Genomic DNA, 24,834 nt, shown 5'->3' with positions numbered 1-24,834 from the left:
TTTGTACTAGGAGCAAGTTATCATTTTTAGTCTTTATGAAGAGTGTTGTGTCAATCTTCCCTCTAGTAAACCCATTATCTAGTAGAAAACCACTAAGCCTTTCATACCAAACTCTAGGAGCTTGCTTCAATCTATTTAAGGCTTTAGTCAATTTATAAACATGATTTGGAAATTTGTGGTTTTCAAATCCTAGTGGTTGCTCAACATAAACTTCCTCATTTATATAACCATTTAAAAATGCGCTTTTGACGTCCATTTGATATAATTTGAAATTCTTAAAAGCAGTATATGCCAACAACATTCGTATGGCTTCCATTCTAGCTACAGGAGCAAATGTTTCCTCAAAGTCTATATCTTTTTCCTGGTTATATCCTTGAGCTACTAGTCTAACTTTGTTTCTAACTACTATTCCATTTTCATCTTTCTTGTTCTTATAGACCCATTTTGCTCCAATAACTGTATGATTATCAAGTCTAGGAACTAATCTCTAGACTTTACTTCTCTCAAATTAATTTAATTCTTCTTACATAGATATCACCCATGATTCATCCTCAATTACTTCACCCACATTCTTAGGTTCTTCTTGTGATAGGAATGTAAAGTGGCTAACCAAATTTCGAAGTGATGATCGTGTAGTTACTCCACGTGATGGTTCACCTATGATTTGATCTATGGGGTGATTCCTTATATATTTCCATTCCCTATGTAGTTCATGAATCTCTCTTTCTACTAAAATATTCTCAAAAGATGTTTCCGTAATTTTAGTGTTCTAATCTGAATTATTTTCAATAGACAATTTTTCTAATTCCTTACTTATCACAAAATCATCCTCATCAGATTTTTTAAGAAAATGAATTAGACTCATCAAATACTACATGAATGGATTCTACAACAGTCAATGTTCTTTTGTTATATACCTTGTAGGCTTTACTATCTAAGGCATAACCTAGAAAGATGCCCTCATCAGGTTTGGCGTCAAAAATTCCTATATGCTCATTATCTCTAAGAAAAAAACACTTGCAGAAAAAGACATGGAAATATGAAATATTTGGTCTATGGCAATTCCACAATTCATACGGAGTTTTATTTAGAGTGGGTCTAATCAGAACTCTATTCAATATATAGTAGGCAGTGTTCACTGCCTTAGCCTAGAAATACATAGGTAACTTATGTTCGTTGAGCATAATTCTAGTCATTTCCTGTACACATCTATTCTTTCTCTCAACTATCCCTTTTTGTTGTGGAGTTCTAGGTGCTGAGAAGTTATAAGACAAACCCTCTGTGTCACAGTAGTACTCTATATCCTTGAAAGTTGAGGTGTAGTCCAAGAGGGGGGGTGAATTGGATTATTAAAATTTCTTTTAATTCTTTTTATGAATTCTTTGACCTCTTATTAATTCAGCTAATACCCAACAAGGCTTAGTTAATTATTCAAACCACAAACCAATAATTAACACAACACAAGTAAACCAATACTTAAACAAACATCCAACCACTCAACAAACTTTAAAGTAATCAACCACTTAATATAATATTCATCTTTTTGGCCATTCTCAGCTTTTGTATGTAGCCTTGTGTATATGTTTGATTCAAGCCCCGTGGTTAATTGATTTGATTTCTCAATATGATGCTCAATATGAAATCCAATACTCTTTCCAAGAATTTAGACTTTAAATAAACTTTCAGTTAATAAGTCTTGGGTGTTGAACCAATCAACGTACTCCCTTACAGTTTCCGCGATTTGTATTGATCAACCAAAGTACTTCCTTTCGGTTTCCACAAATCTCAAAATCAAATTAATCTTTAGTTTATTTAATATCCAATCCACGTAGTGCATATGATTAGAAATTAAATTCAACCATGCAATTAATATATGCTGGAAATTAAAGAGAGTAAGGAAAGAGAGTGACACCACAATTTTTACGAGGTTTGGCTTATCCCCAGCCTACATCCTCACCTTTGGCCAATACCACCAAAGGATTCCACTATACCGTTCCTTTCTGATAGGATCAAACCTTTTACAAGCGATACCCCACACTCAAACACTCCTTAAGTACGCTAGAGCAACGCCTCTCCAAGTGATACCCCACACTCGGTCAATGATCCAACAACCTGGAATCGTCAAGAAATAAGAAACAATATCTGCGCACAATAATACTCTCACAAAGGGTAGATCAGTACAAATTCAAGCTCTAGATACTTCAATATCTAAATATCAAATTGAAATACAATTGAAACTCAAGTAAGAATTCACCAAGTTCTTTCTAGATGAGAATTAGAAACTCAGAACTCAGTAGTATGATGGATCAGCACTTTAGAAATTCAGCAATTCAGTTGTGCAAAGAGTTTAGCAAGAGAGAGCAGCAAGATAGCAAGATGTGCTTTCAACTATGCAACAAATTTTTCAATTCTTTTGTTCTTTATTATTTGATTGGTAAAACCATATATTTATAGGCTTCTAAAATTGATTTCGTGTTGCCCATGATTACTTAGAGCGTCTTCTAAGTTTTTAGAAAATTTGGGGCACAAGAAACCTTTATTTGAAATTTAAAACATTTAAAATTTCTAGTCATTAATAGTGTTTAGGTGACTGAACTATCGAGTTCAGTCTTCTAATGTTCCTCAATACTTTGAAAATTTTGAACTGGACGAAGGGTCAGACGACTAAACTATAGGTTCAGACTTCTCAAGTCCCAGCTCTGATGACTAAACTGAGGGTTCAGTCTTCTGAGGGTGTACTGCCTCTTTAGGATTTCTACAGAAAATTCTTTAGTAGATTTAATTTATTCTTCAGTCTTTTGAAGTATTTCTTTAGTCTTCTGAGGGTGCTCCTCAGTCATCTGGGCAAACCAAATCTAGAATTTTTATTTTAGTTTTCAAAAATCATTTTTGCTCTCTTGCTTTGATTTCTTATAAAACACTTTCTGAAGTTTTAAATACGGTCTCTAATTCAATGAAATACCCTTAACATATTTCACAAGATATTTAAATATGAAGTACTTACATAAAGATTTCTTAGGACTTTTGACATTCTAGCACTTAAGTCTTCATGCTTGTCTTTCTTTAGCTCCATCTGATCTTCAAGCTTCAATATACTTTAAGCTTTTAGCAAGTCCTTTTTAACATTCATGCTCTTATGATCTTCAAACTTTATTAAATCATCTTTGAATCCATCCCTTGACTCTTTAAGTTGCATTTGATCATCTTTCTTTGGAGTATAAGCTTGCATTGATCTTTGTGAGCTTTTGACCTTATAGTCATATATTTGAGTCCTGAAATATCATCATTTAACCAAATATGTTAAGTTCCGCTGATTTGTTATCATCAAAACAAGATTTTAGATCTTGTAAGGACAAAAATCTCTCCCTTTTTGATGATGACAAACAAGGAGTAAAAATTGAGTAAGTCTTAAAAAGACTCCCCCTTACTATAAGCATCAACTTAACAATATTTGCAATATCAAGATCAATTTCAATGATAATTTCAATATCATGCTCATATATCAAAATATCATCATTCAAGATCAATTACCAATATATTAACATAAGTATGTAGTATCATGCTCAATTTTTGCCTAAAATTTCTCCCCCTTTTGACATCAATCAAAAAGAGTAAGATATTAAGAAAAAAACATATAAAGACTAAAGCATTGAGCAACCATAAGCAAAAATTTTCATTCATCATGCATAAAAAGATAAACAACTAGTTTCCAAAGTAGCATGAGAAAATTCCAAAGATTTATCATAATTTTCAATGAGTTCCATAAATCATGATATCATTCTTTATCAAGTCTAACTCCTCCTAAATGAAATGTATTTTATATTCAATAGGTTTAGACTTTTATTTGAAGTATTATGAAGATACCAATTATGCTTTTATATTGATCATGTCATGCTTCAAATATTAATTATTTCATGTAAGTGCTCATGGATGCCAATATCAAGAATCATACCAATATTATATAAATATCATAACATGTCTTATGAATACAAATATGCTGTCATGCTCCAAGTATCAATAAACATACACATGGATACCAATATATTTCATAGATACCAATAGTAATATCATATCATGAGCTACTTATGGATATCAATTTATGTTCATAGATACCAATTTTTCAATTCAACTTTCTTTCTCCCCTTTTTGACATTAATAAAGAAGGTTATCAATAAGCATATGCATTCTAATGCAAGGTACAGCACAAGACAAATAAGCCTTGGACAATTCATCCATTGATTGTGGCCAACAATATTATTTTCATTTGTTTCAATATGATAAGTATCAATAAGCTCAAAAACTCATCCTTATCTCCTATTTCAACATGTCTAATATCCTTATATTATGAAAATATTTTCCATAGTTTTGATCAAGGAGAATTTTTCTTCTTGAGTCATCCATATGCTATGAGCACAAAACAAAGTTCAGTTGTATTTCAAAATTTTCACTTATGAGCTTCGTTAGTGATTGATTTTCTAAATCTCAAGTATGTCCAAATAATATTATATGTTGTGCTCTTAAAAATTTTAACCTTAAGTACTTATAATTGTTCATCTAAGGTTATGCCTTTTCATCACTTTAGTTATAGCTGAAATATTCACCATGATATGCATAGTTAATATATACTTTCAGATTATGCATCAAATCTTTAAGGTAGACATATATATTTATACTTTATGAGTTAAGTATGTCTATTATCAGAGCACATTTATAATTATCACTTTATTTCTTTTAGGATTGGCTAACTTAAATTTTATAGGTTGTTGAGTCATTACTAATCCATTTCATTTCAGCATAATTTTAGCTTTCGTAACTTTAATAAGAGAATACTTATACCTAAAATCTAAGGTTTATGAACTAATCTTTTATCTTGGTACCCATACTTTCTTGGGTCCGGTTGGTTTAACAAGAGGTGTTTCTTTTACTTTCTAAACTTATTTAAATTTCACATGTTTCCTCTTTAATGGACATTCGAATTTGATATGCCCCTTCTTCATACATAGGAAGCATGTAGTGTGTGTATAAGCATTAGAGGAGGTGCTAGCATAGTTTTTGGAGGCTTTTGTAAAGTATCCCATATAGAGGATCTTTTTCTTTGTATTTTCAACTCCATTAAACCCTATGCCTTCTTTATTTAATGACATTCTTTGAGCACCAATCATTCTATCAAAATTCTCTTTTCCTCTTGTGAATTCGTAGATTATTTTAACTTGATCTTCAATTTGTCTCTTAAGATCATAGATTTCTGAATTTTGTATACTTTTACCCTTTTCTTGTAGCTTTTCTCGATTTTGAGACATCTTGGTAATTTCATTTTCTAGTTCATAAATATATAAGTCTGTTTCATTATCCATGGAAGTTTTGGACTTGAGAACATCTAGTTCTTTTATCACCTTCTCATTCTTGCTTTCTAGTTTATTGATTTTTAAATCTTTTTCTCTTTCAGCAAGTTTAAAAGATTCCAACTCTTTCATTATACCTTCATTCTTTTTTTTCAAAGATGTGTATCGTTTAGTCACATTAACTAGAATTTTACGCACTTTGAATAGATCATTTTGAAGTTCTTCATATGAGGGCATACTTTCATCATTGGATTCTTCTGCTAAATCATCACAAGAACTATTAATTGATTCGGATGAGGAACTTTCCTCATCGTCCCATGCCATATAGCAAGCAATCTCTTGGTCACTTAATTCATTATCTGAACTACTTGTACTCATATTATCCCAAGTAGTTGCTTTCATTGCGTTTTTCCTTTTCTTTTTAGAATCTTTCATAAGTTTTGGACAATCTGATTTTATATGTCCAATTTTCTTACAATTATAGTATATTGGAGGTTCAACTTTTTTTTTCTTTTTCTTCTTCTTCGTCTGATTTTGAATTCCAGATTTTTCTTGTAAATTTATTCTTCCTTCTAAGAATTTTTGCAAGTTTCTTAGATATGAAGGCTATTTTTTTTTTTTTCATCCATTTCTTCTTCATCTTCATCATTAGAATTTTCATTTGAAACTTTAAAAGCAATTGATTCTTGAGCTTTAGTTTTTCAACTTCTTTCATTTATAGACATCTCATATGTGAGAAAGGATCCTATGAGTTCATCTAATGAGATGTTTTTAAGATTTCTTTCTTCCGTTATAGCTGTGCCTTTTGGTTCCCATATTGAAGGAAGTCCTCTAAGGATTTTCCGGATCATTTCACAAGTTGAGTATGTTTTTCCTAAAGCGTTGAGGAGTTTATGATATGTGTAAATCTTGTACACATATTTGTTATGGTTTCATCTGGGTTCATCTTGAAAGCCTCATACTCACTTGTGAGCATGTCAATTCTACTATCTCTAACATCTATGGTTCCTTCATAGGTAACTTCTAACTTGTCCCATATTTCTTTGGCTGTCTTACATGCCATGACTCTATTAAACTCATTAACATCTAAAGCACAATATAGTGCATTCATGGCACTAGAGTTTACTTCCATCATTTTTTAATTAATGTCAGTCAAGTCTTTTTCTTCTTTAGGGACTTCTTTGTCATCTATGGTTTTAGTAGGAATGTAGTCAACATGTGTAACAACCTTCCATGCTTTCCAATCCATGGTTTGAATGTATATCCTCATTCTTTGTTTCCAAAAAGTATAGCTTATACCACAAAAGATGGGAGGCCTAGTTGAGGATTAACCCTCTCCAAAGGGAGCTACTCCTAGGTGTGCCATATAGATCTTTGCATAGCTACTAGTTAGGATTTTCTACAACCCCGCTCTGATACCATTTGAAAGTTGAGGTGTAGTCCAAGAGGGGAGGTGAATTGGATTATTAAAATTTCTTTTAATTCTTTTTATGAATTCTTTGACCTCTTACTAATTCAGCTAATACCCAGCAAGGCTTAGTTAATTATTCAAACCACAAACCAATACTTAACACAAGTAAACTAAAACTTAAACAAACCTCCAACCAATCAACCAACTTTAAAGTAATCAACCACTCAATATAATATTCAGCTTTTTGGCAATTATCAACTTTTTTTGTAGCCCTGTGTATATATTTGATTCAAGCCCTATGGTTAATTGATTTGATTTCTCAATATGATGCTCAATATGAAATCCAACACTCTTTTCAATAATTTAGACATTAAATAAATTTTCAGTTAATAATTCTTGGGTGTTGAACCAATCAACGTACTCCCTTACGGTTTCAGAAATTTGTATTGATCAACCAACGTAATTCCTTTCGGTTTTCGCAAATCCCAAAATCAAATTAATCTTTAGTTTATTTAATATCCAATCCACGCAGTGTATATGATTAGAAATTAAATTCAACCATGCAATTAATATATGCTGGAAATTAAAGAGAGTAAGGAAAGAGAGTGACACCACGGTTTTTACGAGGTTCGGCTTATCCCCAGCCTACGTCCTCGCCTTTGGCCAATACCACCAAAGGATTCCACCATACCGTTCCTTTCTGATAGGATCAAACCTTTTACAAGTGATACCCCACACTCAAACACTTCTTAAGTAGGTTAGAGCAACGCCTCTCCAAGGGATACCCCACACTCGATCACTCCTTTAATAGGTTAGAGCAACGCCTCTCCAAGTGATACCCTATACTTGGTCAATGATCCAACAACCTGGAATCATCAAGAAACAAGAAACAATATATGCATACAATAATACTCTCAAAAAGAGAAGATCAGTACAAATTCAAGCACTAGATACTTCAATATCTAAATATCAAATTGAAATACAATTGAAGCTCAAGTAAGAATTCACCAAGTTCTTTTTAGATGAGAATTAGCAACTCAGAACTCAGTAATAGGATGGATCAGCACTTCATAAATTCAGCAATTCGGTTGTACAAAGAGTTTAGCAAGAGAGAGCAGAAAGATGGCAAAATGTGCTTTCAGCTATGCAACAAAGTTTTCAATTCTTTTGTTCTATATTATTTGATTGGTAAAACCATATATTTATAGGCTTCTAAAAGTGATTTCGTGTTGCTCAAGATTACTTGGAGGGTCTTCTAAGTTTTTAGAAAATTTGGGGCACAAGAAACCTTTATTAGAAATTTAAAACATTTAAAATTTCTAGTCTTTAATAGTGTTCAGACAACTGAACTATCAGGTTCAGATGACTAAACTATCAATCTTCTAATGTTCATTAATACACTCAAAATTTTGAATTGGACATAGGGTCAAACGACTGAACTGTAGGTTCAAACTTCTAAAGTCCCAGCTTAGACGACTAAACTGAAGGTTCAGTCTTCTAAGGGTGTACTACCTTTTCAGGATTTCTCCAGAAAATTCTTCAATAGACTGAACTTATTCTTCAGTCTTCTGAAGTATTTCTTCAGTCTTCTGAGGGTGCTCCTCAGTCGTCTGGGCAAACCAAATCCAAAATTTTCATTTTAGTTTTCAAAAATCCTTTTTGCTCTCTTGCTTTGATTTCTTATAAAACATATTCCGAGGTTTTAAATACGGTCTCTAAGTCAATGAATTACCCCTAAAGATCTTTCAACATATTTCACAAGATATTTAAATACGAAGTATTTACATAAAAATTTCTTAGGACTTTTGACATTCTAAGCATTTAAGTCTTCATGCTTGTCTTTCTTTAGCTCCATCTTGTCTTCAAGTTTCAATATACTTTAAGCTTTTAGTAAGTCCTTTTTAACATTCATGCTCTCATGATCTTCTAGTTTTATTAAATCATCTTTGAATCCATGTCTTGACTCTTTAAGCTTCATTTGATCATCTTTCTTTGAAGTATAAGCTTGTAATGATCTTTGTGAGCTTTTGACCTTATAATCATATATTTAAGTCCCAAAATATCATCACATATGTTAAGTTCCTCTGATTTGTTATCATCAAAACAAGATTTTAAGCCTTATAAAGCCAACAATTCTCATTTTTAAATTTTGTTCCCCTATCACTTCTAATGTGCGTTATTTTGTACCCCTTTTCATTTTGGATTTTTTTGCAAAGTCTAGTGAATTGTTCACAAGTTTCATCTTTATGTACAATAAATGATACTCATGTGAATCTAGAGTAGTTGTCAGCAATGACAAAAGCTTATAATTTACCACCTAAACTTTGAGTTGGATTAGGACCAAATAAATCTAAGTGCAACATTTAAGGTGGCCTAGTGGTGGCGATAACTTTCTTCTTCTTAAAGCTAGATTTTATTTGTTTTCCTAGTTGACATACATCACATATTTTATCTTTTGCAAATTGTGTCTTAGGTAATCCCTTAACTAATTCTCCTTTAACTAGTTTAGATAATAAGTCCATGTTTGCATGTCCTAATCTCCTATGCCAAAGCCAACTAGCTTCATTTATAGTAGAAAAGCAAGTTACATGTTGAGAAGCAAGATTATCAAAGCTAGTGGTGTACACATTTTTATGACGATCAGCAGTAAACAATATTTTATTTTCAGATTTATTCTCTACAGTGCATTTGTTATGTCCAAAGCAAATCCTATAACCTTTATCACACGATTGACTTATACTTAACAAGTTATGTTTTAGACCATCCACTATAACACATTATCAATAACAAGGGAAGGTTCCTTACCAACCTTACCTACTCCAATGATTCCACCTTTTGTGTTGTCCCCGAATGTCACAAATCCTCCATCCATAGGTATGATCGATGAGAACTTTGTTTTATCTCCAATTAGGTGTCTAGAGCATCCACTATCCACATACCATTTGCCCTTTGAAGCAGACGATCTCAAGCACACCTGCAATGGACATTTAATTAACTAATTTTGGTACCCATATTTTCTTGGGTCTACGGGGCTTAGTGCTCAACTCTCCTTTGACTTTCCATACTCTTTTAATTTTAACATCTTTGTTCTTAAAAGGTTAGTCAAATTTTATGTGACCTACCCTCTTACATTTAAAATATGTAGTATATCTATAAGATTCTTTAGATGGAACGTAAAATTTTAACTCTCTTACAAAGTGACCCATGTAAAGGTGTTTCTGTTTAAGGTTTTCTTTTCCATTAAAACCAAGACCTTCCTTAGCTAGAGAATTTCTTTGAGTTCCAAGAAGTCTTTCAAAATTATTTTGACCTTGTATGAATTTATAGATAATTTTAGATTTGTCTTCCAAATTTCTTTCTAACTCCTCAATTTTCAAATCCTTGTCTTTTATTAAAGAGGTATAAGACTCATTCTGTTTTTCCAACAGCTTTGAAAATTCCTTTAATTTTAATTTCATATCAGAATTTTTCTTAGTTATTTTCTCAAGCATTTTAAAAGTTTACAGATATTCCTGTTGCAATACATCATATGAAATCATGCTATCATCATTATCAGAATCACTAGAGTAAAATATGATGAAGCTGAGCAAAAATATTGTACCTCGTGATCTTCATGTGCCATTAGACACAAATTTGCAATCTGGTCGTCGCTAGATTCAGAGTCTGAACTGCTGGTACTATGTGTGTCCCAACCGACCTTTAGTGCCTTCTTCTTCTTTTTGGACACTTTCTTTAGCTAAGGATATTTTGGCTTGATGTGCCCAACTTATCTACAGTTGTAGCACGTAGGGGGATCATCCTTTTGCTTCCTTCTACTTGACTCTCCATTTTCTGTTTTTGAGTTCTAAAATTTTTTGGTATACTTCCTGTTCTTTTTCAGGAACTTTCTAAACTTCTTAGTTAGAAGAGCCATATTTTCTTCTGATTTTGAGCAGCTCTCTCCACTAGAATTGCTAGGGGATGCTTCGAAGGCTGTCACTTTCTTAGTTTTGTTCTTCTCGCTCACTCTTTCAGTTATTGCTAATTCGTACTTAATGAGCAACCCAATCAACTCATCTAGTGCCATTGCTTTTAGGTTCTTTCCTTCTACTATGGTTGTAGCCTTTGCCTTCCAGACCGATGGTAGACCCCTAAGGATTTTCCTAATCATTTCATAAGCAGGGTAAGTCTTACCAAGAGCATGCAATGAATTAGATATGTGGGTGAATTTGGTGTACATAGATTGGATTGATTCACTAGAAGACATTTTAAATGCTTTGTATTCACTTGTTAGCATGTCTATTCTACTGTCTTTTACATCTTTAGTGCCTTCATATGTGACTTCTAATTTATCTTATATTTCCTTAGTAGTTGTACACGCCATGACCCTATTATACTCATTTACATCTAAAGCACAGCATAACCCTGTTAAACTCATTTACATCTAAAGCACAGCATAACAGATTCATTGCAGTAGAATTTATTTGAAGAGCTTTCATGTCCTCATCTGTAAATTCATCTTCAGTCTTAGGCATATTTTCTTTCTCTACAATTTTCATAGGAATATGATTTCCTCTAAAGACAACTTTCCATACTTTCCAATCAGCATTTTGAGGAAAGATTCGCATTATTTGTTTCCAGTATGTGTAGTTAATACCACAAAAAATAGGTGGTCGTGTGGATGAGTGTCCCTCACCGAATGTGGTTACACCGATGTGTGCCATCGTGATCTTTTACAAAAAAAAAATGTTTAAGTCAAGTGTAACCTCGCTTTGATACCAATTATGAATTTATGTCTAATCCCAAGAGGGGGTGAATTGAGTATTTTAAAAATCTAAGTCTTTAGATTCTAATATTGTAAAAACCTACAACCACACACGCACAAACTAGATGACAAGCAGTTCAGTAATTCTCAACTTATCAATTTAATGTGTGATTTTATCATGCAAACAATATTACTCAATTACTTAACATACACAACAAACAAATAATTAAGTGCAACCGGAAATTAAAAGAGTTAAGGGAAGAGAGATGCAAACACGATTTTTATGAGGTTCAGCCAACCCGACCTACGTCCTCGCCTTAGGTAAGCAACCTAAGGATTCCATTATATTGCTCCTTAACTTGGGATGGAGCTTCCCGTTACAATCCGCTGCTTACAAGAGGCACAACTTCCTCCTTATAACCCGCTGCTTACAAGAGGCATAACTTCCTCCTCATGATTCACAGGCCGAACCGTTAATACAAATAATGAATAATAAATTTTCTGAATAATCAAACACCTCTCAATAAGCTAATGAGTACAATCAGTTCTAAGCACTCTCACAAGGTATAATATGAAGCTCAGATACAATATGTGATTTTTCCAATGATGTATAAAAAATATGATTTTTGTATGAAAAATATAGATATGTATCAGATGCTTCAAAGATCTAATGCTTATTCAATATTTCCCAACAATAATTTCTTAAAGATATGAGTGTTGAAAACACTAGGGTTTGCATTCAAATAACTTTTGCAAGAATAATAAGATATAAATATTTGAATCAAAATATAACTTTGAATATTACAAAGATTTAATCTCTTGTTCTCAAATTCCTTTTCCAAAAATAATATTAAATCTTTTGAATAAAAATATGTCTTTGAATATTACAAAATATTTTTCAGACAAGTATATATGTGAAGTTCAAGTTCTTGCTCCCAATAAATATTTTATATGAAAGAATAATAGAGTATATGAACTTATAAAGCTAAGATTGATTGCTAAATAAAAAACTTAACCAAACCTCAAGATCAAACCAGTTTTTCGTAAGACGATATGAGTGTAAGCACGTGGATCTTGAAGGTGATCTTGACGAATGCCCAAACTTGATGTGAATATGTTGAACGTAGGCAAAGCTCAGTAAAAGGTGTGCAAAAGTTGTTCCCAAGTTGTGCTAAAATATTAACCTAGGGTTTAGAGTTGTTATATATAAGTATTCTCGCTCTTTGATCAATTTTCAACTGTTTGATCATTTATTTAAAAAATTTCCATCCATTTCTGCACTGAAGCGCCGTTCTGCGCCACGAATTCGTTGACGAATGTCCGTATCAGTTGATGAATGTCCTTCAGTCGCTCGTTGACGAGAACAGGGGATTCGTCGACGATTGGGTTGTCTGAGATTTTTATGGTCTCGGTATTTTCTCATCGACGAGGGCAGAGCGTTCGGCGATGAGTGACCTTCAGTCATTCATCGATGAGACTAGGGGAATTGTCGATGAGCTGCCTCTTATTCAGCCCGATCCAACCTAGGTCAATGCAAATGAATATGTCATGAAGAATATGCATCCTAAGGTCAATCTATATGTCATTTTGAGCTTCGCATCATATATTATGAGTTATGCAAATACAATCAAACCTAATACAAATTACAACTGAAAATCTACCTTTATCCTTTTGCTCTTCGATTTCCATGGATTGAGCCAAGTGGTATGTACTATGTATTCCTCGTGCCTTCCATAGCGTACTTATCATCTGGGCATGCTACGTCATTATCCTATTCAAAATCTCAATGCACAAGTAAGATACCAAGTGCTTTGTCATTATCAAAACAGGATGAGACTCATAGAGTCAACAGATAGTATAGAGTAACATACTCTTCCATGGGTTGGGTCGCATTAGTAGGATGAAATGGTGCATTAGGCGCGTGACGTCACCGGCAACACTCACGGTGGCACGTGCAATGCATCTCGGCGACACAGTATCAGCTGTTGGCGCGCGTGAGCGCATGGGAAGGCGTCCGGACTCTATTTGAGACGCGGTTTTCACCTATGGACTCGTCTCGACGTGATCTATGCGATGGTATCCTCAAAAATTGATTTTTAGCAACTTTAAATTTTAGAAAAATTTTGAATTCCTCTCTATTCGCCTCTATTTGGAAAATTTTGCCAAATCGTGGTGCTCTGATACCACTAATGGGTAGAGGGGACTCACTCAATCACTAGTTGTGATTAAAACTCAATGAAGAAACACTCAATTACACACAAGCACTCTTTGATTTCAATAATAATCTGAAAAATACAAAGATCTCTCAAAATGCACAATTTCTTCTTCTCTCACTAGTTATTCTTCTCTTCTCTACCACATACTACACAGAAAAACGAACACCAATTTATAGGAGAAAAAATGGTAAACGTTGAGGATTGGCCAGCGTGATTTTCAGAGGTGATGGCTTCAAATTTTCTTCTGTGTAGGAAATGTGTCCATTTCCCATATTTTCTTCTTTGACTTCATCTCATCAAACTCTCCTAGAGAATGGAATCTATTACACTGCTGGTAGAACCGGTCTTCACCACCAATGAGCACTACCGAGGCCTTCGAGTGACATTCACAAGCCCATCAAGTTTAATATTCAACAAATAATTGGAATCATTCAGAGGTCTAATGATAAATTAAGGAAAAAAGACACAAACTTCCTCTTAAATTCTACCAAGAAGAGAAACCAATCTCCCTTAAAACTTTAAATTTTTCACAGATCTCTTCCGAGATTTGGAAAAAAGACACATGCCTCACTTGAGATTTCAAAATTTCCATAAACCTCCTTGCTGAGATTTTGAAAAATGACATAAACCTCCTCTAATATTCGTCAAAAGACAAGCTAAAGGAAGCAATGTAAGTATCCCAAAAATTAAATATCGAGGGAAGTTCATAAGATTTTTGAAACCTTATGAGAGATCCACTTTATTTTTTTCTTTAAAAAAAACCCTCAAAGAAATTTATGAAATTTTTGAATCTTAATAGAGGTTTGTATCATCAGCAAACATTTGAATATAAATTTTTAAATTAAAAAAAAAACTGCTAAAATAAATATAGATCAATTGCATCCTAAAAAAAAATTAATGCATATGAATTTCCTTAAAAATTGGCACAATTGAATTCCCAAAAAATTGTGTCTAAAAATCTACATTTCTATATGAATTTAAATAGAAAAACAACAACAACGAGAAGTTGTTCAACTCACAAACAGAAGAATTATATAAAAATATAGTTCCAATATGGTTGAAATAGCAACAAGCCACCAACTTTGTCAAGTATTTTGCTTTAAAAATATTAAATGTCTATATAATAGTTTATAAATTATATCATATATAATAGTTTGTTAAAAATATTATACTTGTTGCAATCTTATTTTGTTCCCCCAACTAAATGTAGCATGATTGTCAATACTCCATCCATGCACAAACATGCAAATAGAGTAAGATTCATATGATTGTAGATAATTTTTATGTCTAATTGAGAAGAAATTATTAGATAGATAATCTCTCCTATATCATTCATAAACTAACCAATAAAGCGGTAACAACTCAAATATTAAATCAAATAAGTATATCATAATTAACTTTCTTTCTAACAATAATCAAAAGATAAAACCCAAGGATAAAAATTACCAGAAAAAAAAATGGAAATCATAGTTCATTTTGTTTGTAACTAGTAAAGATTATGCAATGCACAGGACTTTAAAATTGATTTTTCCTATTATTCATTTCTGTCCATTCAATTTAATATTAAAAATAAAATATATTATCTTTTAGTGATTATTTTTATTGAACATATTATTATTTTCTAGAATGAATATGCTTCTTTTTGAAAAGTATTGATGGGTGGAGGTGACCCACTTAATCACTAGTTGTGATTGAAACTCAGTGAGAATTGTACACAAATACACTCAATTAATTTCAATAATAATCTGAAACAAAATACATAGGAATTCAAAATACAAATCTTTCTTCTCACTAGTTAATGTCCTTCTCTACATCACATATTACATTCCACATACTCATAAACACACATCTATTTATAGCAAGCCTAGAACAATATAATCAACAATGGTGGCTGAAGTTGGTGAGATTTTGGTGAGGTTGCTGCCGACTCCAACCCAAATTCAATAGAGGTGGGTAGCCAGCCATCTCCAGTCAAGTTTAATTTTCAACATCCCCCCTTAAACTTGACCGAGCATTGTCTTCAGTCTTACAAAAATATCATGTCTGGGTAGCTTCATGAAAATGTCAGCAATCTGATCATATGTTCTGTAAGATATCAACTCCACTTCTTTCTTCTTGTCATGCTCCCTGACAAAATGATACCGAGTATCAATATGTTTGCTTCTTTCATGGTAAACTAGATTCTCCTCATCCATCACTTTTCTCCATTTGTCTTCTTTGTTAGCCTCCTCAAAGCCAACCAGGTCGTTGGTCAACCATAGACAATATAGTGTAACATACTCTTCTATTGATTCTGTAGTTTCATACAGATCAGTTAGATTACGAGCACCTCTAGGCCTCATTTCTGAGATTTCATGCTCAATTGGTGATGGAAATTCATTCCTCTGTGGTGAACCATGTGGAGGTGTCTACAACTCGGGAACTTGTGACTCAATAGCCACTTCTTTTATCTGTGTGGGTTCTTCTCCTTCAAGCGTCAATTCTGCATCTTTGGAAGATTCAGTCTGGTCCCACTTCCAGGATTCATTTTCTTCAAAAATAACATCCCTACTGTGAATAACTTTCTTGTTGATTGGATTGTATAGTCGATATCCCAGGGTGTTGTCACTGTATCCAACAAGAATACACTTCTCTTATTTATCTTCTAGCTTTGTCCTTCTTGCCTCTGGGATCTTGGCATAGACTATGGAGCCAAACACTCTAAGATGACTCACACTGGGCTTGTGAGTACTCCAGGCTTCATGTGGTGTCTTTGTATCAAGATTCTTTGTAGGACACCTATTGAGTAGATAGACTGCACATGATATTGCTTCTGCCCAAAAACATTTTGGCATGTTCTTATCCTTTAACACGCTCCTGGCCATGTTAAGGATCATGCGATTCTTCCTCTCAACTACACCGTTCAACTAGGGAGTGTAGGTTGGTGTGAAATATTTTTGAATCCCTTGTTACCTAAGGAATTCCAGGAAAGTTTCATCCTTGTACTCTCCTCCTTGGTCTGATCAGAGTGACATGATGCGATAGCTACTCTGTTTCTCCACAAGAGATTTGAACTCTTTGAACTTGTCAAACATTTTTGACTTCCTTTTCAGGAAGTAGGTCCAAGTCTTCATGTTGTAATCATTAATGAAGGTGAGAAAGTATTTGATCTATCCATTTGAAAATGGCCTCAATGGGTCACACACGTCTGTGTGTACTAGTTGGAGCGGCATGGTAAATCTCCAATTGGCTTGCTTTCCAAACTTATTTCTGTGTTGCTTGCTCAGAACACAGCTTTTACATACCACATTTGGGTGGTGGATGTTGGGTAAGCCTTTCGCCATCTCCTTGCTTCCTAAATGTTTCAAACTTTCAAAGTTTAGATGTCCGTACTTGAGATGCCATAGCCAATCTTTGATGATAGCACTCAAACACCTTGGTGTATCATGTTGAATGGCGAGCAAAAACATTCAATTCCTTGCTATTTGTACTCGAGTAACGAGCTTATCTTGAGCGTTTGTTATCACCATCTGCTTATTTCTAAGGCTAAGTCAGTAGCCTTTCTCCATAAGCTGTCTGAGACTAAGTATATTAGTCTTCACAGCTGGCACATAGTACATGTTGGAGATAAAAGCATAGTCTCCATCCTTCCTCTTTATTAGGACATTTCCCTTTCCTTGAACTGAGACTTTAGAGATATTACCAAATGATATCTCTCCCTAAACTTTCTCATTAAGTTCATTAAATAGGTTATTTCTATCAGTCATGTGATTGCTGGCTCCAAAGTCAAGGTACCAAATATTTTGGTCCTAGTGGGTTGATTTGTTTGCCATCAGCATCAACGATTCTCCATTGGCTTTCTCCTTTTCTGCAAAGTTAGCATTTTCATTTATTTCGTGATTTTAGGGATTACCTCTGCACTCATTGTTGTAGTGTTCGTACTTGTGGCATTTGTAGCACTAAACATTTCTTTTGTCTACATTTTAGTGGTTCTTGTATCCCCCTTTTCTTCCTTGTCCTCTACCTCGTGGGACATAGTTATGTTGATTGCATCCTCCTCTAGTGAGACCTCTTCCACTTCTTCCACCTTCTCTGAATTCAAAATTTCCAGAATTTCTTCCACGAGATCCTCGGTCTCATCCTCTTCCTCACTGTGACGTCCCCCCTTTGTCGTATCTATCTGTAGTAAGGGACAACTTCGTTTGGAGGGCTTGCTCCAATGCTTTTTCTTCACTCCTTTTATTGACTTTTTGCTCATGGGCTTGGAGTGAGCCCACAAGTTCTTCTATGGACATGGTTTCTAGATCTTTTGTTTCTTCCATGGTCATAGCTATATAATCAAATTTTGGATCCAAAGATCGTAAAATTTTCTCAAAAATTCTCTCATCGTTGAGAGTCCATTTCTTTTTAATTGATCTGATACTACCATAACTCATGTATAATAGTCACCAATAGATTCAATAGATGTCATTCTTAAGGATTCAAAATCATCTCACAATGTTTGAAGACGAATCTTCTTCACTTTGTCTGCACCTTTGTGTGTTCGATGGAGACAGTCCCAAACTTCTTTGGATTTCTTTGCGGAGGTGACGATTTCGAATGTGGCCTCATCAAGGCCTTGGTAGATTATGGATTTCCTTATAATCCTTCTTTTGATCTGCTTGTAAGGTTTTTCTTTGAGCATCAAACATAGATGCTTCGGCTTCTTTTGATGGGCTTTCTCTGTACCCATCTTTAACGATGTCCACGACATCCTAAGCACCTAGAAGGACTCTTATTTGAATAGACCAGTTGTCATAGTTCTCCCATGCCAACTTTGGAATGACAACTTGGGTACCACCGTTCGCCATTGAATTTAATATATAAAAAACAAAGTGATGGGGATTGATTTTGGCAAATCTAATGCCACCAGTGTCTTCAGAAGGTCAAAAAACCTTAGGAACCTATTTTGGGTTACAACGAACCGGTTTAAAAATCACTAAACCAGCAAAAAGAAGTTCTGGACTAGTTTTTTTAAAACGGTTTGACTTAACGGAGTTTAACGGCGTCAGTGCTTACCATTAGGGCCACGTGGCGGCTTTGGGTCATACCGCGTGTCGGCGAGTGGGCGTGTGTCGGTCAACCGGGTCGGGTCGTGCTCGCAGATCCAGATCCGGGTTGCTAGTTTCTAGGCTAGGTCATGAATCGAGTGTCCGGGTCTGATCACGTTAGCCAGGCAGAGAAGATGCGTGAAGACGCATGGAACGCATGACTTTGCTGGTCAATAATCTTACCAGCGCGTGAGGTGCATGTGGAGGACGTAGAATGGGCTAGAGGCATGTGGGATTGCATGTGGAGACACCCAGACTTTGTTTAAGACGTGGTTTTCACCTTTGGATTTGTCTCGACTCGAATTTCATAATGGTATACTCAAAAATAAATTTTGAGTAACTTCAAATTTGGGAGAAAATTTGAGTTTCTCTCTGTTTGCCTCTGTTTGGCGAATTTCAATGAACCTGACCTCTCTTAGACCACTGATGGGTGGAGGTGACTCACTCAATCACTGATTGTGATTGAAACTCAATTAGGATTGCATACAAATACACTCAATTAAGTTCAATAATAATCTGAAACAAAATACATAGGAATTCAAAATACAAATCTCTCTTCTCACTGGTTAATGTCCCTCTCTACACCACATATTACATTACACACACGCATACATCTGTTTATAGCAAGGCTAGAACAATATAATCAACAATGGTGGCAGAAGTTGGTGAGATTTTGGTGATGTTGCTGCCGACTCCAGCCTAAATTCAACAGAGGTAGGCTGTCGACCATCTCCAATCAAGTTTAATTTTCAACAAGCATTGTATTACTACTTATCTATATTTTAGAAAATTTTATAATTAGGCCAAAGAAAAATTTTAGAATTTATTTTAAATAATCATATGATTGAATAATTTTACAAATATCTAAAAACTAAATAAATCCATTAATTTGTCTATAAAAAATTTCAAACTTTCAAAATTTAGATGTCCGTACTTGAGATTCCATAGTCAGTCTTTGATGATAGCACTCAAACACCTTAGCATATCATGTTGAATGGCGAGCGAAAACATTCGATTCTTTGCCATTTGTACTCGAGTAACGAGCTTAACTCGTTCATCTGTTATCACCATCTACTTATCTTTAAGGCTAATTCAGTAGCCTTTCTCTTCAAGTTGTTCAAGACTAAGTATATTAGTCTTCATGGCTGGCACATAGTACACATTAGAGATAAAAGCATGGTCTACATCCTTCCTCTTGATTAGGACATTTCCCCTTTCTCGAACTGGGACTTTAGAGAGATCACCAAATGATATCTCTCCCTGAAATTTCATAAAGTTCAGTAAACATGTTCTTTCTTCCAATCATGTGATTGTTGGCTCCAAAGTCAAGGTACCAAACATTTTGGTCTTGGTGGGTTAAATTGTGTGCCATCAGCATCAACGATTCTCCTTCAGCTTTCTCCTTTTCTGCAAACTTAGCATTTTCATTTACTTCGTGATTTTGGGGATTACCTATACACTCATTACTGTAGTGTTCGTACTTATGGCAGTTGTAATACTGAACGTTTCTCTTGTCTATGTTCTAGCGGTTATTGTATCCCCCTCTTCTTCCTTGTCCTCTACCTCATGGGACATAGTTCTGTTGATTGCGCCCTTCTCTAGTGGGACCTCTTCCGCCTCTACCACCTTCTCTGGATTCGAAATTTTCATAATTGCTTCCACGAGATCCTCGGCCTCGTTCTCTTCCTGACTGTGACATTCCCCCTTTATCGTATCTATCTGTAGTGAGGGACAACTTCATTTGGAGGGCTTGCTCCAATGTTTTATCATCACTCCTTCTATTGACTTTCTGTTCATGGGCTTGGAGTGAGCCCACAAGTTCTTCTACGGACATGGTTTCCAAATCTTTTGTTTCTTCCATGGTCACCACTATATAATCAAATTTTGGATCCAAAGATCGCAAAATTTTCTCACAAATTCTCTCGTGGTTGAGAGTGTCTCCATTTCTTCTCAATTGATTTTATACTACCATAACTCGTGTATAGTTATCAACAATAGATTTAGTAGATTTCATTCTTAAAGATTCGAAATCACCTCGCAATGTTTGAATACGAATCTTCTTCACTTTGTTAGCACCTTTCTGTGTTTGATGGAGAGAGTCCCAAACTTCTTTAGACGTCTTGGCAAAGGCGATGATTTCGAACGTGGCCTCATCAAGGCCTTGATAGATTATGGACTTCGCCTTACAATCCTTCTTTCGATCGGCTTGCAAGGTCCTTCTTTGAGCGTCAGACATAGTTGCTTCAACTTCTTTTGATGGGCTTTCTCTATACCCATCTTCAATGATATCTATGACATCCTGAGCACCTAGTAGGGCTCTTATTTGAATAGACCAGTTGTCATAATTCTCCCATGTCAACTTTGGAATAACAGCTTGTGTAGTACCGTTAGCCATTAGATTTAATATATCAAAAAACAGAGTGATGGGGATAGATTTTGGCAAATCTAATGTCACCATTGTGTTCAGAAGGTCGAAAAACTTTAGAAACCGGTTTTGGGTTGCAAAGAACAGGTCAAAATGACACTGAACCCGCTATAAAATAATTCTGGACCGATTTGACTGGGCCGGTTTAACTTAATGGATAGTAACGACGTTATAAATTACCGTTATGGCCACGTGGCGACTTCTGGGTGTGTCGTGTGTCAGCGATTGGATGCGGGTCGATCAGCCGGGTCGAGTCGTGCTTGCAGGTCAGGATCCAGGTTGCTAGTAGCTGGGTCAGGTTGCGAATCGGATTTTCGAGTCGAATCACGTCTACCGGGAGGAGAAGACACGTAAGGACGCGTGCGGTGTGTGACGTCTCCAGTAAATAGTTTCGCCAGCACGTAAGACACATGTTGTTGACGCTGAATTCGTTGGCAGCACGTGAGGGCGCGTGTGGGGGCTCTCGAACTCCGTTTGAGACGTGGTTTTCACCTCTGGACTCATCTCAACGTGAATTTCACAATGGCATACTCAATTTTGGATTTTGAGCAACTTCAAATTTGGGAGAAAATTTGAATTTCTCTCTGTTCACTTCTGTTTGGCAAATTTCAGCGAACGTGGGCACTCTAATACCATTGAAGGGTGGAGAGGACTCACTCAATCACTGGTTGTGATTGAAACTTAGTGAAGATTGCACACAAATATGCTTAATTAATTTCAATCTGAAAAAAATTAAAATTACAAGAGGAATTCAAGATACAAATTTCTCTCTTCTCACTGATTATTCACCCTCTCTATACCACATTTTACATTATACACACACATCTATTTATAACAATTATTAGAACAGTATAATCAATAATAGTGGGTTGGTTGGTGAGCTTGGTGGCCAACTCCTGCCCAAATTCAACAGAGGTAAGCTGCCAGCCATCCCCAATCAAGTTTAATTTTCAACGGTATGAGTTTCATTGCTTAGATTAGTTTGCGAATGATGCAATAAATTTTATCTATCTAATTGGAACACCACCTATTGCAACTCAGTCATGCTATTCATTTTTCTATGCAAAGTATTCATGTATGTGTATCACCTTGATACAAAAATTGACAAACAAAACACATGCAGGTCCTAAATGACGAGATGTATGCCATTTTAGTTCTCATGGCGCTCTTCACCACCTTCATAACCACTCCAACCGTCATGGCCATTTACAAACCCAGCGGCAGCCGCACTTCCCACCACCGACCGCATCACAAGCTCAGAGTCCTGGCCTGTGTCCACGGCCCCGGAAACTTTTCCTCCCTCATCAACCTCCTCGAGCTAACCAAGCATCGCTCCCCTCTCAGGCTCTACCTCATGCACCTCGTCGAGCTCACGGCCCGACCCTCCTCGATTTCCATGGCCCAACGCTCTCGCAAGAACGGCTTTCCATTCACTGGGTGCTTCCGCCGAGGGGAGCCACTGGACCATGTGGCCGCAGCCTACGGGAAGCACAGTCGCGTAACAGTGAAGCCAACCACGGCTGTCTCGGTATTGTCGAGGATGCACGAGGATATATGTCACGTGGCGGAGGAGAAGGGGGCAGCCATGATTGTATTGCCCTTCCACAAGCAGTGGAGGTGGGGGGAGGAAGGGTTGGTGGAGACTAGTGTGGGACATGGATGGAAAGGGGTTAATGAGAGGGTTCTGGAGATCACACCATGTACGGTAGTGGTGCTAGTGGACCGGGGATTTGGCAGAGGTGGAAGGTGTGGCGGCACGCAGAGAGTGTGCGTGGTGTTCGTTGGAGGGGTTGATGATCGAAAGGCTTTGGAGTTGGGTGAGAGGATGGCGGAGAATCCTAGCGTCGAGGTCACCATTGTGAGGTTTGTTCTCGCCAATATGAGCTCTGAGAGGATCTCGGTAAGATAAGTGAGCGTTTAGTTTTCCTCTTCATATTTAAAAGCATTAAAAAGTGGTTTCTAACTACCATTGATTAGATAGTTTACCAATACCTAATATTTTATATTTCCTTTCCTTTAAAAAAAAAAAAATACTTATCTAGGTTAATGTGATACACGTGCTGTGTGTGTCTTCTTATTTCAAAATACTAAAAAGTGTTATCTTCTTACTACCATTGATTAGATAATACCAACTAGAACAATGATACCAATATTTTCTCTTTTTTTCTTTTTTTTTTTTTTTAAAAATGCTTATATGGGTTAATGTGTTGATGGATCAGGAAGTGGATGAAGCTGTGGTAGCAAAGATTCATGCGGGGACGATGAAGTACATCGAGAAGGAGGTAAAGAACATTGTCGAAGAGGTCGTGGCAATAGGGCAGCGTGGGGAGTACGAGCTAGTGGTGGTTGGAAAGAGCAGTGGGGGACGGCTTGCGAGCACCGCCATCCAAGGAGTTGAGCATGAGAATATTGAGGATGGGAAGTTGGGGGTAATAGGAGGGGTGTTGGCATCATCAGAGAAGGGCATTGTGTCCTCAGTGCTAGTGATCCAACAGTGTGTCGTCGCCTCTACTGACGAGGAGCTTGAACCAGAAGTTATTCACAAAGCCAATAAAGTTGATGATGAGGATGAAGTTGCAATCACGACTATGGAATCCACCGTATGAATATGTAGTGTGCACATTAACATACATAAATTTTTGTTTTTTTGGCTACTCTAAGAGATATACTTTGGAAAACGTGAATCATCTCTTCATTCAATAGAACTATATGGACTTCATTTTGCTGCTTGCTACAACTGCATTTTGTTTTATGTTCGTTCTTTAATTTATGGAATTCAACCTTCCTCAAAAGCTTTCTGAAAGAATCTCAAGGCAAACATTATGAGTGTGGTTTGTTGGAAAATCTGAAAAGAAAGAAATAGAAGGATCTTTAGGGAGTGTGTCTCTTCAGCCGACGAAGTGTTCTCTACATGTTTCTCTAGCCTCCCTTAGTGGTCGAGGCCCTATTCTATTCTTTCGAATTTGGACTCGGAAGAGTTTCATTATATTTTAGCTTATTTAGGAGGCTAATATGTGGTTAGGCTTTAATTTGTTTCTTTAGTAGGTTGTTTCAGTGTGTTGGTATCATTGTGGAGTGTTGCTTGGGTTGTTAATTTTATCGTGTTGGCAGTTTTCCATTTCGTTCGTTTTCTTCGTTTATAAGTTCTGTTCATTTTTTTCATTTTAATAAAATCTTTTACCTTCTCAAAAAAAAATCTAAACTTTACTATGGTTTAACAGTTTAATCTAATAAAACTATTACCTTCTTTTTTATGTTTTTAAATACTGGTGTTTCAAAAATGTTCCTGAACTACATATAAAAGCTTTGAAAAATTTATATATATATATATAAGATAGTAGGATTCTTCAAAAATCTTAAAGTAGACTAATATTGAAACAATTTTCCTAAATTGCTCCTAACTTGTTGCACAAGTTCTTGTGCTTATTTATGGACAAGTTATTGTGTTTTTTATTAATATTTTTTTATTTTTTTTATTTTTTTTTTTTACACTTACTACACATTTGATATGCATAAAAATGAAAGAAATTAAATTTATCAGTTAATTCTCTCCGTTTAAATTTGTCCTCTTTTTTTCTTGTCCATAGAATCGTGAAGAAATATAAGTTTTCATTTGATTGATTAAAA

General features: G+C 35.4%; 1 protein-coding gene across 1 annotated transcript in view; it reads left to right on the top strand.

Moving 5' to 3' along the window:
- Positions 1-23,813, top strand: part of LOC131160902 (cation/H(+) antiporter 20-like) — a 52,754-nt gene extending 28,941 nt beyond the window's left edge. Inside the window, exons 3-4 of the mRNA XM_058116777.1 lie at positions 22,331-23,107; positions 23,427-23,813. Of these exons, the coding sequence (XP_057972760.1) occupies positions 22,331-23,107; positions 23,427-23,813 (1,164 nt within the window). The remainder of the gene's footprint in view (positions 1-22,330; positions 23,108-23,426) is intronic.
- The last annotated feature ends 1,021 nt before the right edge of the window (positions 23,814-24,834 follow it).

The sequence above is a fragment of the Malania oleifera genome, chromosome 7 (genome assembly GCF_029873635.1).
Source record: "Malania oleifera isolate guangnan ecotype guangnan chromosome 7, ASM2987363v1, whole genome shotgun sequence".
Taxonomy (NCBI): Eukaryota; Viridiplantae; Streptophyta; class Magnoliopsida; order Santalales; family Ximeniaceae; genus Malania; species Malania oleifera.
Note: the sequence above shows the minus strand (reverse complement) of the source record. Positions and strands in the feature narration are given on the sequence as shown.